Source organism: Streptopelia decaocto, assembly GCF_964273445.1.
Source record: "Streptopelia decaocto genome assembly, chromosome: 3".
Taxonomy (NCBI): domain Eukaryota; kingdom Metazoa; phylum Chordata; class Aves; order Columbiformes; family Columbidae; genus Streptopelia; species Streptopelia decaocto.
The window spans coordinates 119,973,932-119,989,084 of record NC_138656.1 but is presented as its reverse complement, the minus strand read 5'-3'; the positions used below and the strand labels follow the sequence as shown (position 1 = coordinate 119,989,084).

The window sequence follows — 15,153 nt, the reverse complement described above, 5'->3', positions numbered from 1 at the left end:
GAGGGGAAATCACTGTGGGTCCCCAAAACCATTCAGGGGTGCAAAGCAGCACCCGGGATGGCAGGAGCAAACATTGCAGGTGAAAACAGCGACACAAACTCCTTTCCGAGGTGATTTTTCTCAGCGACAGGTCAGCACACACCTTGTCATTCAAGAACACAAGTGTGGGCTTGAAGACCTTCTGTAAAGCATGCCTGATGGGGCAACCTGCGATCTCAAACCTCACAGTGAATAGCTGCTCCCTTCTAGCCATTCATCCAGCAGTGGTAACTAATTCTCCAACGTAGAAATAAAAGCCTGAAGGGGAATATGCTCACACAGAGGAAAAATAAAGCCAAAAATCCCTATGCTCCGGTTTGGAATAACTTGTCAGATCAAGACCGGAAAAACAGCCATTCTTTCACATCAAAGGTGGCAGCATTCTGGGTAATGAAAGAGCAGCCTTGTCAAGGACAGCAGTTAATTACGAAATATATCTCAAGATAGGGCTGGCAATCAGCATTTAGCCTCTAGAAGTACGCACCTGGAGCAGTCAGGACGTGCCCTTTTACAGGTGCACGTAGCAATCCTGTGCCACCGTCCCCATTGCATCCAAAACTAAAGAGCTCAGCCTGCAACCCCATCCCCATCTCCAGCATCGTACCTTCACCCAGCTCCCACCCGCGGTTTCCCCGTGCCTCAGTTTCCCCTGTGCCAAAACCCGAGGGGCGCAGGACTCACATGAGGACGGGTTTGATGGCGTTCTTGATGTTGCCGTACGCCGCCCGGCCCAGCAGCTCCCGCAGACAGCGCTCCGCCAGCTCCGTGGGACTCTCCTTCTCCTTCTCGGCGGCTTGCAGCGGCGAGGGGGAGCGGCTGCCAAAGCACAGGGGGGCGGTGAGAGCGGCACCCGGTGTGCAGCAGCAGTTGGGTGGGAGAAGAGGAACAGAACTCGGCAAAACGGAGCAAAACGACGGCGGCATCGGCCCCACAGGGCTGCGGGTCACCCTGCAGCACCCAAATGTCACCCAGCCAGGGACACGGGGCAGCTCCATCCCGCAGAGAACTGGGGGTGAAGCGCTGCTGGGTTGGAGCCAGATTGGAGAGCAGCAGGGGCACGGGGATTGCAGAGCAGGGGGCTGCGCCAGGCAGCGGGGGCAGCCCCTGTGTCCCGAGGGACGATCACGGGGAAGGATGGGGAGCCTCCAGCACAGGACACACATGGAGCTGCTGGAGAGGGGCCAGAGGAGCCCCAGAAATGATCCGGGGCTGGAACAGCTCTGCTGGGGGACAGGTGAGAGAGTTGGGGTGTTCAGCTGGAGAAGAGAAGCTCTGGGGAGACCTTAGTGGGGCCTTTCAGTGCTTAAAAGGGGCCAAGAAGAAAGATGGGGACAGACTTTTGAGCAGGGTCTGTTGCGATAGGACAAGGGGGGATGGTTTTAAACTAAAGGAGGGAGATTCAGGCCGGACATGATGCAGAAATTGTTTGTGCTGAGGGTGGTGAGAGCCTGGCCCAGGTTGGCCAGAGAGGTGGTGGCTGAACCATCCCTGGAGACATCCCAGGCCAGGCTGGACGGGGCTCTGAGCACCCTGAGCTGGTGCAGATGTCCCTGCTCATGGCAGGGGGAACTGGGGGACCTTTAATGGTCCCTTCAACTCAAACCACCCTGTGATTCTATTTTCTTATTGGTAAGGATGCAGGACATAACGTCCTCCCATGGTGGAAACAGCTTCCCAGGGGAGGAACAGCAAAGCACTCCCAGCCCAGGACCAGTCGCACACACCCCCCAGAGCAGATCCATCCCTTTTTGCACACTCAAGCTCATTTGGCATCACACAAACACCACAAATGCTTTTACCGCCTTGACGCTTCGCTTGACAAGAAAAAAACAGGGAAAAAAAGGGCCAGAAGCCAACTCCCCAGGGCTGATACATCTCTCTTAACCTTCCAAAGGACACTCCCAGGAGGAATTTATGCCAGCTCTTCTGTTCTGTGCTTTTCTTCTACGCTATTCCCCTTCAAACACCCGGCTGGTGGCCAGCACGCAGCCAGCGGGGGGTTACATTGGAAGAACAGACGGTCAGCGACCAAACCACCTTTTAAGTTCTTCAGATTCCTCTCGGCTGGCTTTAAAACAACAGCTTTGGGAGTATTTTAGCAGGAATCCCTCCCAGAGCTCAGAGCTTTGCAAACAGTGCGTTTGAACCCAGGGACTCACCTCTCGGTCTCCTCCACGTGCTGCAAGTTGAAGAGCAGCGAGGGGACGATCTTGTCCATGTGCTGCGGGTCCCAGATGTTGGCTTGGAGCTCGTCGTTCACCGTCTTCCTCACCACTCCTTGCAGGCCTTTAATGCCGGACATCCGGATCCTGGGGAGCAAACGGACGCCAAAATGCTCCGTATCTATACAGCATACGCAATTTTACATTTATATACACAAATACGTGGGTGAAACTGCAAGAAGTTGGAGAGAAGGCACCAATTTGGTTTGGCTGTGGGAGGTCTCCGTTCTCTGTGGTTTTCCCATTTTTCCCCCTTCCCAGACGCTGCATCCACGGGGATGATGGATGCTCAGGAAATTCAGGTGCTTTTTGATATCTGTGTCCTTTCTGAGTCCAATAAAATCCTCAATAAAAATGTCCCGATGCAGCAGGACTCCCAGGGCTGGAACCAGCCGCTCAACACCCACTGCTGACGCCTGAGAAAGACACCACATGCTTATCTGCAGAAATAAATGCATTAAATAACCCGCTCGGAGGTCTCCGTGACACATTTCACAGATCTAATCAAGGCAATAATCCGACTGAGACACGAGGAGCTCTGAGCAGGACCAATGGCCCAGGGATGCGCAGCCTCCGTTTTAATTACAGAAGCTGCAGAATTTGTCGTTTCCAATCTCCAGTGCAATTTAGTTGGCGTCACCAGTGCCCTGAAGGCCAAATGGAAATAATGAGCCTTCTGCATTATTTCCTTATTAAGGAAATAAAAGAAAAAAAAAACCCTGTGTGTCTGCAGTGGTGTAAGGAGACAAGGCTGGTCCTCGGAGACAAGGCTCCACGAGCAGTGGTGAACCTCAGGGGTTCATCCCTCTGCAAGAAAACTGGTCCCTGGTACCGCAGCTCCAGCAACCCCATGTGCTGAGATGCTGCCTGACATCTGGGTTCGACAGAAATCTGCTCCTCGGCAGCAGAATTCTCCTGCTCAGAGCTTCCCAGTGAGAGCTGTGGGTGCTGAACCATCGGTGCTGCAGCAGCGGTGCCTCCCGGGGATATTGCAAACGCTGGGTCTTTTGAAATACGTCCCCGACAGGCCTGGCTTGGGTGGTAGCAAACAACATTAATCTGGCTGCTTTAGTGGTAATTAATCCCCCTGGGTGCATTTCCTCATCCCAGCAAAGCAAGTCAGTCCTCGATGCTGTCTAGAGAGATGTAACCACCTTTAAACGTGGAAAATAAGAGCACGGGGCTGCAGGAGGCAGTTTTTGAGTGAATATTCGTGCTGCTAAGAGTGGGGAGCTTCTTCCCATCATCATCATCCTCATTTTGGGGTCAGGATCACTCCTTTGCCTCCTGCTCTCAGCTCCAGCTGCCCTGGACAAAGGTGAGAAATGCTTAAAGATGCATCGGGGTAGCCCTGGGATGGGCAGACTGCTCACGTTTTGGCACAAAAAACCAAGCTGGAAGCCCAAGGGCACATTTGTCCCTTGTCTCGTCATCAGTTGTGGCCACAGTGAGCCCAGCTGCCCCGTTCTCAGGACAAAAAGCACAAACCAACTTCTCTGGCACACATGTAATGCTGCAAACAATATCCCACACAGCCACAGAGGCTGGATATGGGCTCTAGTGAGTCTTCCAGGCTCCTGCTTCATCCTCCTGCGCAGTCAGGAGGGTTTAATGCCTGGAAAATAAGGGAGGGTTGAGAACAGCAGCCTGAGCAGCTCTGGGGAATCACCAAGCAATCCATCACAGCACAAAACAACTGCTCCCGCAGCCTGGATCCAGCCCGTCCCCAAAAGCAGGGGATTCTCTCCTCTTTTTTACAATGGGGGTGCTGAGAGCCTGGCCCAGGTTGGCCAGAGAGGTGGTGGCTGAACCATCCCTGGAGACATCCCAGGCCAGGCTGGACGGGGCTCTGAGCAACCTGAGCTGGTGCAGATGTCCCTGCTCATGGCAGGGGTGGCACTGGATGAGTTTTGAAGGTCCCTCCAACCCAAACCATCCTGTGGTTCTAAGAAAGGCAGAAGCTGGGGGCACAGTGAAGCCCCCCGAGATGCGTTCGCGGAGCCAGGGACACCGCATGGGTGACACTCACTTCGTCCGGATGTCCAGGTCATCGTGGCTGGAGTGACACATCTCGCTGAAGCGGGAGACAAAGAAGTCGTAGCTGCGGTGGTAGGATGGGGTGTCCTCCTCGATGTTGGCAAACTTCACAAACTGGGAGAGGAGAAGAAAGATTGGGGTCAGCCCAGAGGGCACGACAGCAAAAATATCCTTACAATTCCTCTCCAAAGCAGCAAACGAGGCTCTGAGTTAAGGATCCCTAATATGCAGCACATCTTAGTAATGAGAGAAATTTGCCCCCAGCGTCTTTCCATCCTCCCAGATGGCACAAAATCTGGCCAACATTCCCCAAACTTTGCTACAGGGGTGAAAACAGCCTTGGAAATGGCAGCAGAGAAACCAACCAGGAGCAGGTTGTTTAACCACATCCCGGATCTCGCCCGCAGCACCAGGTCCCAGCGCGGCCGTGCCAGCAGGCGCCGAGCTCGCCAGAAACGCCAGCTGACCAACCCGGCTGGATTTGAAGCTTTCGTGGAGAGAATTAAAGAGGAAGAAAGATTAAACATGTTTCTCAAGCTTTTGTCTGAATTGGGAAAAGATGGGAACAAAGGGTCAGGAAGGAAGGGGGAGCCTCAGCGCACCCAGTCGTGCTGAGAGGGGGAGCTTGAAAAAGGAACGAGCAATAGAACCTCAATAAAACAAGAGCTGCCACGAAATCCAAGGCATCAACTGCCGGCTGGAACACACAGAGCGTTCAGTTTGTATCCACCCCAGAGCGCTCGCTGCTGCGAAGGGACGAGGTTTATCCTCGGCCTGGGACAAAAATGTGCCACTGAGTCTCCGTGCTTTATCCTCCCACTCGGAGCAAGGGTGTAAGCAGCTGATTGCCAAGGTTTTAGGCAGAGAAATCTGTTGGCTGCTTTCATGGGGACAGACTTCTGAGCAGGGCCAGTTGCCACAGGACAAGGGGGGATGGTTTTAAACTAAAAGAGGGAGATTCAGGATGGATATAATGAAATTGTTTGTGCTGAGGGTGGTGAGAGCCTGGCCCAGGTTGGCCAGAGAGGTGGTGGCTGAACCATCCCTGGAGACATCCCAGGCCAGGCTGGACGGGGCTCTGAGCAGCCTGAGCTGGTGCAGATGTCCCTGCTCATGGCAGGGGGGCTGGGGGAGCTGGGAAGGTCCCTCCAACCCAAACCATCCTGTGATTCCATGACTCTGTGCTCCCGTGCTGCACTGACAATTGCACAATTAAGGGACAGGATGGTCCCTGTCCAAGCAGCACCCCAACCCCAACCACCCTGGCTGTTAACTGCTCTCCCAGTGTTACTGGGAGATGCGATGCTGGTGCAGCTCCGTTGCTTACAACAGCTCTGCGGTCACACCGAGCGATCCCACATCACTCAAACAGTCCTGGATCGAGGTACTACAACTACTGGGTTCCCCGTTCAGCTGGGAGAGGAGGCTGTAGCATGGAGGGTGCTGGGCTCTGCTCCCCAGGAACAAGCACCAGGAGCAGAGGAAACGGCCTCAAGTTGCGCCAGGGGAGGTTGAGGTTCGATGTGGGGAACAATTTCTTCCCCAAAGGGCTGTGGGGCATTGGAACAGGCTGCCCAGGGCAGTGCTGGAGTCACCAGCCCTGCAGGGTTGGACAGACGGACATGAGGTTCTCATGGACATGGGGCAGTGCCAGGGCTGGGGGAATGATTGGACTCGTTCATCTTGAGGGTCCTTTTCAACCAAAACGATTCTACCATTCTATGACCTAACCCACCTCCAAGGGGTTACCTGCCCACCTGGCATTTCTCAGGGTGCTCAGCACGCTCTGGAGATGCCCCGCCACACAGGAGCTCCTTCACCCCCATTCCATCAGCAGGCTTTTCTCACTTCTTGCTTCTTTCTGCATTTTTTGGCATCCAGCCGTGCCAGAAGAGAAGCAGCAGCCCCCCGGTGCCCCCCACAGCTGGCACAGCCAGCCCAGCCGTCCCAGTCCATCACGCTGGCGCTGACGAGCGTGTACCCGCTGCTATTAATACCGGCAGCTGCACAGTCTGGCTCTGAGCAAGCTCAGCGCCGCCAGGAACCGTTCCCAGAGCGCAGGGACCGGCTCCAACTGATAAACTCCTCTTACTCACCAGAAAAATGCAGGTTTGTTACGTAAGGAACCTCTGTACCAAGCAGAGCTCAAAGTAGGTTTTTTATGGGTTTCTTTTTCAGCTCATGAAAACTCGACGTGCAACAGGAGGCGAGGAAAGGATGCAGAATGAGGAGTAGTAACGGGGGTCCCCGCAGCAGCTCTGGGAGAGCTGTCCCAAGCATCCCACGGCCAAAAAATGTCATGAAATCAAGGGGAAAAATGGCTTGTCCACAGGCAGGATCTGCAGGTTTCAGCCCCACAGCCACACAAGGGACAGCAGCTTATTTTGTCCCATCAGGGAAGCACACGAGACCAGCTCATCCCTCCTGATACCAAAGCCCCAGGGATTGCCAGCCCACCCATCCACGCCAGCACGCACCCGGTTCAGCTCCTGGCCCGGTGCCACTGGATGTGGCACGGGGGTCACATCAGCCCACAGCTGGAGGCAGCTGCCCTCCCTGCATCCATCCGTAGCCTCCAGCAGGGCCAGAACTCAGAAAAAGCAGCCAAGAACAGAGAAAAACGGGCCTTGAAGCCGCCTTGTTCTGCCAATGGGACATTTTAGGACTTGGCCACTTGCTCACAGACTGTCGCATTTTTCCAAGACGTGGCTGTCCCTGCAAGGGTGACTACAGGACACTGAATCACAGTGTCACTATGGTTGGAAAAGACCCTCAAGTCCAACTGTTCCCTCACCCCTGTCCCTGCCCCATGTCCTGAGAACCTCATGTCCGTCTGTCCAGCCCTCCAGGGATGGTGACTCCAGCACTGCCCTGGGCAGCCTGTTCCAATGCCCCACAGCCCTTTGGGGAAGAAATTGTTCCTCACATCCAACCTCAACCCCCCCTGGCGCAACTTGAGGCCGTTTCCTCTGCTCCTGGCGCTTGTTCCTGGGGAGCAGAGCCCGACCCCCCTGGCTCCAAGCTCCTTTCAGGCAGTTCAGAGATCAGAAGGTCTCCCCTCAGCTCCTGTTCTCCAGCTGAACCCCCCAGGTCCCTCAGCCGCTCCATCACACTTGTGCTCCAGCCCCTCACCAGCTCCGGTCCCTTCTCTGATCTGTCCAGAAACACAAAGCAGCACCAGGACACACGGAAATGACCCACTGAGAGCTGGGCTGGCAGGAAAGGAGGCATCAAACCTTCAGGGAAAGCAACTTACTTTCATGCATCCCAGCTAAAAAGCTGCTCTGTAGCTTTATGTTGTTTTTCCACTAAGAAACACAGTTTAAAACACTGAAATGCAGCACTATTTCTGCTGTGGTTTGTAGGGGTGCAGGGCTGGGCAGCTTGGGGTCCCCGTGCTTGGAGCCGAGAAGCTGCAACTGCAACACGGCTGGGAAAGCAGAGAGCGAGCACGGGGAAATGTGAGGAGAAGCAAAACAACGGCTGGGAAGGGATAACGCCGCCTCCTATAAATACATCAGACATAAATACATCAGAAGAGGAACATCAAGGCGGGGGAAGAGCGGTTTAAATGGAAGATCAATGTTGGTTCGAAGGGAAAATAAAACAGGAATGACATGGAGCTGGAAATTAGATGGTTCCTACTCAAGGCGGGGAGGTTGCCCTAACGAGGATGAGGAACCAAAGTGGATTGAAGCTGCAGCCCCATATGTTCACCGCGGGGGTTACAGGATGGGGTTGTGGGGATGAGGGGATGCTGGATTTTCGCTGCGGCCGTGGATCCGGGCGGCGGGTCCCGGGATCAGCCCCTGCGCAGCCCAGCACCTCGGCGAGGTGGGAGGTGTGTTCCAGGCGAGATTTTCACGCTGCGGAGAGTGACTCACACCGAGCAGGTTTCTATAAACAACCTCCTCCCGCCTTCGCCATCAGCTCCATTATTGTGAAGATTGCTTGAGGCAGCACCCTCTAATTAAGCACGAGCCTGAGGCACATTTCTCATTAGCAGACAGAGGAAGAAGTGTCTCATTATCATTACTCGCTTTTCTATAAAAGCCCACAAGTTTCCAGTGCTGTTTGCCCTCTGAATGCCGCCACGAGTGAGAAACCAAAAAAAAAAGCATCACTAAACCATCGTTCCTGCTCTGGACTCCTCAATAAAACAAGAGGGAGGGGATTCTGCCCCTCTGCCCCTCTCTGGTGAGACCCCCCTGCAGTGCTGGTCCAGCTCTGGGTCCTCAGCACAGGACACACGTGGAGCTGCTGGAGAGGGGCCAGAGGAGCCCCAGGAATGACCCGAGGCTGGAACAGCTCTGCTGGGGACAGGCTGAGAGAGTTGGGGGGTTCAGCTGGAGAAGAGAAGCTCCGGGGAGACCTTAGTGCAGCCTTTCCAGACTTGAAAGGGGCCGAGAAGAAAGATGGGACAGACTTTTGAGCAGGGCCTGTTGTGACAGGACGAGGGGTGATGGTTTTAAACTAAAGGAGGGAGATTCAGGCCAGACATGATGCAGAAATTGTTTGTGCTGAGGGTGGTGAGAGCCTGGCCCAGGTTGGCCAGAGAGGTGGTGGCTGAACCATCCCTGGAGACATCCCAGGCCAGGCTGGACGGGGCTCTGAGCAGCCTGAGCTGGTGCAGATGTCCCTGCTCATGGCAGGGGGGACTGGGGGAGCTGGGAGGTCCCTTCAACCCAAACCATTCTATGGTTTTATGATGCTCCTCTCTGTGGCTGCTCTCTGGACACTTCTCAGGACCTTGCAAGGTGTCCAAGCAGAGATCAGCATCAGAGGGGCCACTGGCACTCAGCATGGAACTGAACCTCAATGGGAGCTGCTGGCGTGGAGCCAGGGAGGGGACAGCCCCTACGGTGCCACGGCAGAGACTTGAGGGGACCCGTCCTGTGACAGATGTCCTCGAGTAGAAGGCATTGGGTCAAAGCAAGCTAGAGCCCTGCCTCATTTTTCACGCCCGTGTGGGGCAAACCTCCCATGTTCAGGCAGCCATGGAGACAAGAGATGGTCATAGAATCAGAGAACAGTTTGGGGTTTTGTTTAAAACGATCACCCTGTGTCCCATCACAAGAGGCCCTGCCAGAATGTCTGTCCCCATCCTATGGGCCCCTTTTAAGTACTGACAGGTCACAATAAGGATGATCAGCTCCATTTAAACCCCTTCTTACAAAGCCACAAGGACAGATGCTGCTTGTCCAAGCCAAGCTACCAGGCACCAGTAGAGCCCTCGCAAGCCCAGGTGTCAAGTACACCAGTGTTCCCAGTAAAAACCAGCAACAAGGGGCTGCCAGTCAGGACCAGCAGTTTGGATGCTGGGAGGACGTCAGCTTCGTTCATCTGTCCTCCTTTCCCCTCATTTCATGGCTGTGACCGACACATCCCAGCCCAGCTAAGCCACTTAGTGCAAGCCGCGGCTCTGTTTAAGCCAGCCCTTTGCTGAGCACAAAGAGCTCCCAAAATCCACGGGGATCACCTCCTGAGCTGGTCTGTTGTCCAAAACTGCTGACAGCCCCCCTGTGCTCAGGCTCGTTTAGGAAAAGCTGAATTCAAGAGCGAGAAGGCAGCAGAGATCAGAGACCAGCGACTGGTCACAGCAAACAGCAGGGACAGCACATGGGGTCTTGGAAACCTCACACACGAGAGGAGACACCATAAACCCTCCCCTGCAGTCTCTCCCCATCCTTTTCCAACAAGTTTTCTGTCCTGGCAGAGATGTGGGGTGACAGACAGGGTGGAAAGCCCAGGACGGGATCAGCAGGGTGCGGTGCCACCACCCGTCGCGTTCCCACTCACCGAGTTGGTCCCCAGGATCTGCAGGTTGGGCTTCTCCGACTCCAGCAGCTTGGCCACCATCTTGAGGAAGCTCTCCACGAAGAGGTTGATGCTCTGGCAGTGGCAGGCCATGAGGAGCTGGTCCAGGGCCTCCATGGCAATGCACACGTAGCTGGGAGCAGACAGAGGCCCAGGTCACCCCCGACAGCAGCATGAGCCCACGGCCATCCCTCCTCCTCCTCCCTCCCAAACCCCCTGCATGCCCACCAGCAAAACACCAACCTCCTCCACTGGCTGACCTAAAGAGAAATGTTTTACACCCAGAATAAACTTGGAATAGCGTTAGGTGGTGGTGGCTGCTCCCACCATCTCTCCTCTGAGTGAAGACCCGGCAACACTTTGCATCTCCCCGCACGCTGCCTGTGGGCTTCCCTTGCCCTGAACTGCTCTTTATAGCATAAAATCATAGAATCATTTTGGTGGGAAAAGATCATCGAGTCCAACTGTTCCCCCACCACACCCCCACTGCCCCATGTCCTGAGAACCTCGTGTCCGTCTGTCCAGCCCTCCAGGGATGGTGACTCCAGCACTGCCCTGGGCAGCCTGTTCCAATGCCCCACAGCCCTTTGGGGAAGAAATTGTTCCCCACATCCAACCTCAACCTCCCCTGGGCAACTTGAGGCCTTTTCCTCTCATCTTATTGAGGCCTTTCCGTACTTAAGGATCAATAAGAAAGTTGAGGACAGACTTTTGAGTCTGCTCTGTTGTGATAGAACAAGGGGTGATAGCTTTAAGGTAAAGGAGGGAGATTCAGGCCAGACATGATGCAGAAATTGTTTGTGCTGAGGGTGTTGAGAGCCTGGCCCAGGTTGGCCAGAGAGGTGGTGATGAACCATCCCTGGAGACATCCCAGGCCAGGCTGGACGGGGCTCTGAGCAGCCTGAGCTGGTGCAGATGTCCCTGCTCATGGCAGGGCTGGCACTGGATGAGTTTTGAAGGTCCCTTCCCACCTAAACCATTCTACGATATCTTGATATCGAGCACAATTCCTCTTTTAACCTCCATGTTCAAGCCAGCTCCTCTCCCCGCTGATTCGCAGCCTGGGTGTCCTGCAGCAGCCACCAGCTTGTGCTGCGAGAAGAAGACTCGAAAGCACCGAGCTCAGCAGCAGCGATGCGGGCAGGAGCTGCACATCTGCCTGCACGTTGATGGGCAGCTGGGGAGGCACCTGCTCTCTTGGGGGAAAAGAAACTGTCTGATAAACCCTGGACTTCCAGGTTCCAGCTGGTAAAACACAGCAAGATCGATCCCATCTCCTGATGCCCCAGAAATGTTGACATCTGGCTCCAGTCTTGAGTAGATTCTCTGGTGTCTTGTAGCATGGTTGAGCCCCCACTCCAGCCTGTCTGTTGCTCAGACGCCACTACAGCTCTTCTATATATGGTGAAAATAAGCAGCCAGTTCCTCCTGGATCTGTGAGGCTCTTACCCATCTGTCAAACCAGGTTAAAACTGGCCCAGAGGGAAAAATAAAAGGTATGAAGAGGTGATGGACAAGCAGTGTGGAGCATCAAGCTCCTTTCTTGTTGGAAACAAGGCTGAAAACAACATTCCGTGCGCAACATTATTGTGACGAAGTGGCTTCTCTTTTGGGGACAGCTGGACACAGGCCACCAAGAGAGAAAAGGGACACTTGTGGAGTTGTCGTGTCCCAGCCGCCCTCTCACAGATGGTGAGTCGCATCGCTGCGAACTCAAATGAGAACGCTTTCTCCTTTTAGCGGTAAAGGTAACACAAAGATGAGACCAAACAGGGCTGAAATCAAGGCTGCCTTCAGCTCACAGGCAGGAGAGACACCCACGTGCCCTGCTGCTCCCCCAGCGCCGACCCACAAACCAGAGGTTGATTCAAACCCACTTCAGGCATTTCAAAGCTAAGACTTTGAAAATTAGCTCATGCTCCAACCCAATTATGTGCCTCCAAGCACAGGCGGCGGAGGAAGGGACATATCCCCCCCCAACCCGCCGAGGCTTGTCATCAGATGTCAAAAAGAATCTTTGAAAGCCTTTTCTTTTCCCAACATAGCAAGTGGAGCCTGTTAACAGCCGCTTAACTGCAGAACATCAGGCAGAGCTTTGAATGTCCTGTCACTCCGGATGACGGGTGATGCGGATGAGGCTTTGAAGGTTTTCCAACTTCTAGCACTTCTCGGGCAGGCTGCTGCCGTCTCTTCCCCCAGGATAAAAGGCGGGCTGGAGTTCGCAGCACGAAGCTGAGCCGTTGTTTGTGTGTCGTGGCTTTGTTGAGAGATGACGAGAATCAATCCAGGAGGCATTTCAAAGGGAAGGAGCCCTCCCCGTGCTCCCCCAGAGTTTCTAATCGGGCCAGGCAACTATTTCCAGGCGGGCGCTTCTCTCCTTGCAGTAAACACGGCAAAGCTGGAAGCAACATGGGGAGGGAGGATGAAGGGAACAGGGTCCAGCCAGGACCAGGCAGGTGAGTGGGATAGAACAAACACAGCAATTCCTATCCAGCCCAGCGCATCCCCATTGCATACTCTCTGGAAAAGTGTCAGCATGCTGTCCCTCATCACAGAATCATAGAATGGTTTGGGTTGAAGGGACCTTCTCAGCTCCCCCAGTGCCCCCTGCCATGATCAGGGACATCTGCACCAGCTCAGGTTGCTCAGAGCCCCGTCCAGCCTGGCCTGGGATGTCTCCAGGGATGGTTCAGCCACCAGCTCTCTGGCCAACCTGGGCCAGGCTCTCACCACCCTCAGCACAAACAATTTCTGCCTCATGTCTGGCCTGAATCTTCCTCCTTTAGTTTAAAACCATCACCATCGCAACAGGCCCTGCTCAAAAGTCTGTCCCCAGCTTTCTTCTTGGCCCCTTTTAAGTCTGGAAAGGCCGCACTAAGGTCTCCCCAGAGCTTCACTTCTCCAGCTGAACACCCCAACTCTCTCACCTGTCCCCAGCAGAGCTGTTCCAGCCTCAGGTCATTTCTGAGGCTCCTCTGGCCCCTCTCCAGCAGCTCCATGTGTGTCCTGTGCTGAGGACCTGAATCCCCTCCCTCCACCTCATCCTTGATCCCACTTGTGCCACACCACCACAGCTCAACAGAGATGTTCATGGCATACAACACACCCAAGCTTGTCCTGAATAACTCCCAGCAAGCTGCAGCCAGGGCCACCCTGTCAAGCTGCTTGCCCACAGCCAGCCAGACTTCCATCTGGCTCTAGAAGAGGCACTCTGGGCTTTTAAAGGCCTGGAGGATGCCACAGGCTCCTGATGACAGGCCAGGGGATAATGGCAGTCCTGCTGCTGGGGACAAACACCATAAACACACAGACTCCTCAAAGATGGACAGAACGATGCCAGGGAAACACTATGTGGCTCCCAGCTTGCCTGGTCCCTTGCAGCTTAGGTAGCTGAACATGAGGCAGCGTGTGCCCAGGTGGCCAAGAGGCCACCAGCATCCTGGCTGGTACCAGCACTGGTGTGGCCAGCAGGCCCAGGGCAGTGACCGTCCCTGTGCTGGGATCTGGGGAGGACAAACTGCCAATCCAGCGGGCAGCTCTGGGCCCCTCACGCCAAGAAAGGCCTTGAGGTGCTGGAGCGAGTGGAGAGAAGGGAACGGAGCTGGTGAGGGGCTGGAGCACAAGTGTGATGGGAGCGGCTGAGGGACCTGGGGGGTTCAGCTGGAGAACAGGAGCTGAGGGGAGACCTTCTGATCTCTGAACTGCCTGAAAGGAGCTTGGAGCCAGGGGGGTCGGGCTCTGCTCCCCAGGAACAAGCGCCAGGAGCAGAGGAAACGGCCTCAAGTTGCGCCAGGGGAGGTTGAGGTTGGATGTGGGGAACAATTTCTTCCCCAAGGGGCTGTGGGGCATTGGAACAGGCTGCCCAGGGCAGTGCTGGAGTCACCATCCCTGGAGGGTTGGACAGACGGACATGAGGTTCTCAGGACATGGGGCAGGGACAGGGGTGCATTAACGGTTGGACTCAATGATCTTGAGGGTCTTTTCCAACCAAATTAAGTCTATGATAAGGAGTTTGCACATCCCTGCATGATCCCACATCTCACTTTGGGAGGCAGGACACGCTCGGGTCTCTCTGTGCTGTGCTCACAGCTTCAGGACAGCCGGAGCACGCAGGAGCGGTGTACCCACACATCCCGGCCCTTGCCTGAGCCCCTTCTACTGTCCAGAGTCCCATCACTGCGCAGTCACTGGGGCGGCTGAACCAGCCTCCCAGCCCTCACCCATATCGGTGCCGGCTCACGTCTCGGATGAGCCGCTCGGACAGGTAGGCACCGATGCGATCCAGCTTCTCCGGGGCAGAGAGGGCGTAAAACGTCAGCTTCTCCATGTTGGTCTTCACCAGCCCATCCTGAAAGAGAGCAGCACAGCGTGTCACAACCGCGCACCAGCCCTGGCAAACATCAGGAGCACACCTTGGCAGCGATGCCAGAGGTCTGGAGCATGCTGGTCCTGTCCCAGTGCTTCTCCACACCTTGTACACCAGGGAAGGCAAAGGAGGATCATATTTAACCTCAGCTGGGCCTCCACTGAGCATCCTGCACTGTATATACAACATGAACCATTTGTCAGCCTCGAGCAATATCCCAGCCCCACAGGGGACAGGGGTGGACATGGAGCTGCTGGAGAGGGGCCAGAGGAGCCCCAGAAATGACCTGAGGCTGGAACAGCTCTGCTGGGGACAGGTGAGAGAGTTGGGGTGTTCAGCTGGAGAAGAGAAGCTCCGGGGAGACCTTAGTGCAGCCATTCTGGACTGAAAAGGGGCTGAAAAGAAAGATGGGGACAGACTTTTGAGCAGGGCCTGTTGTGATAGGACAAGGGGTGATGGTTTTAAACTAAAGGAGGGAGATTCAGGCCAGACATGAAGGAGAAATTGTTTGTGCTGAGGGTGTTGAGAGCCTGGCCCAGGTTGGCCAGAGAGGTGGTGGCTGAACCATCCCTGGAGACATCCCAGGCCAGGCTGGACGGGGCTCTGAGCACCCTGAGCTGGTGCAGATGTCCCTGCTCATGGCAGGGGGGACTGGGGGAGATTTAACGGTCC

The 15,153-nt window shown here is 55.2% G+C and overlaps 1 protein-coding gene across 2 annotated transcripts in view; it reads right to left on the bottom strand.

The window, feature by feature from the left end:
• The window catches only part of EFR3B (EFR3 homolog B), a 44,676-nt gene that overhangs the window by 15,956 nt on the left and 13,567 nt on the right, over positions 1-15,153 (bottom strand). For both annotated transcript variants that reach the window (XM_082049815.1, XM_082049816.1), the window contains exons 3-7: positions 14,336-14,463; positions 10,098-10,248; positions 4,291-4,412; positions 2,199-2,348; positions 721-855 (exon numbers count right to left, since the gene is read on the bottom strand). In XM_082049815.1, coding sequence (XP_081905941.1) covers positions 721-855; positions 2,199-2,348; positions 4,291-4,412; positions 10,098-10,248; positions 14,336-14,463 — 686 coding nt within the window. The remainder of the gene's footprint in view (positions 1-720; positions 856-2,198; positions 2,349-4,290; positions 4,413-10,097; positions 10,249-14,335; positions 14,464-15,153) is intronic.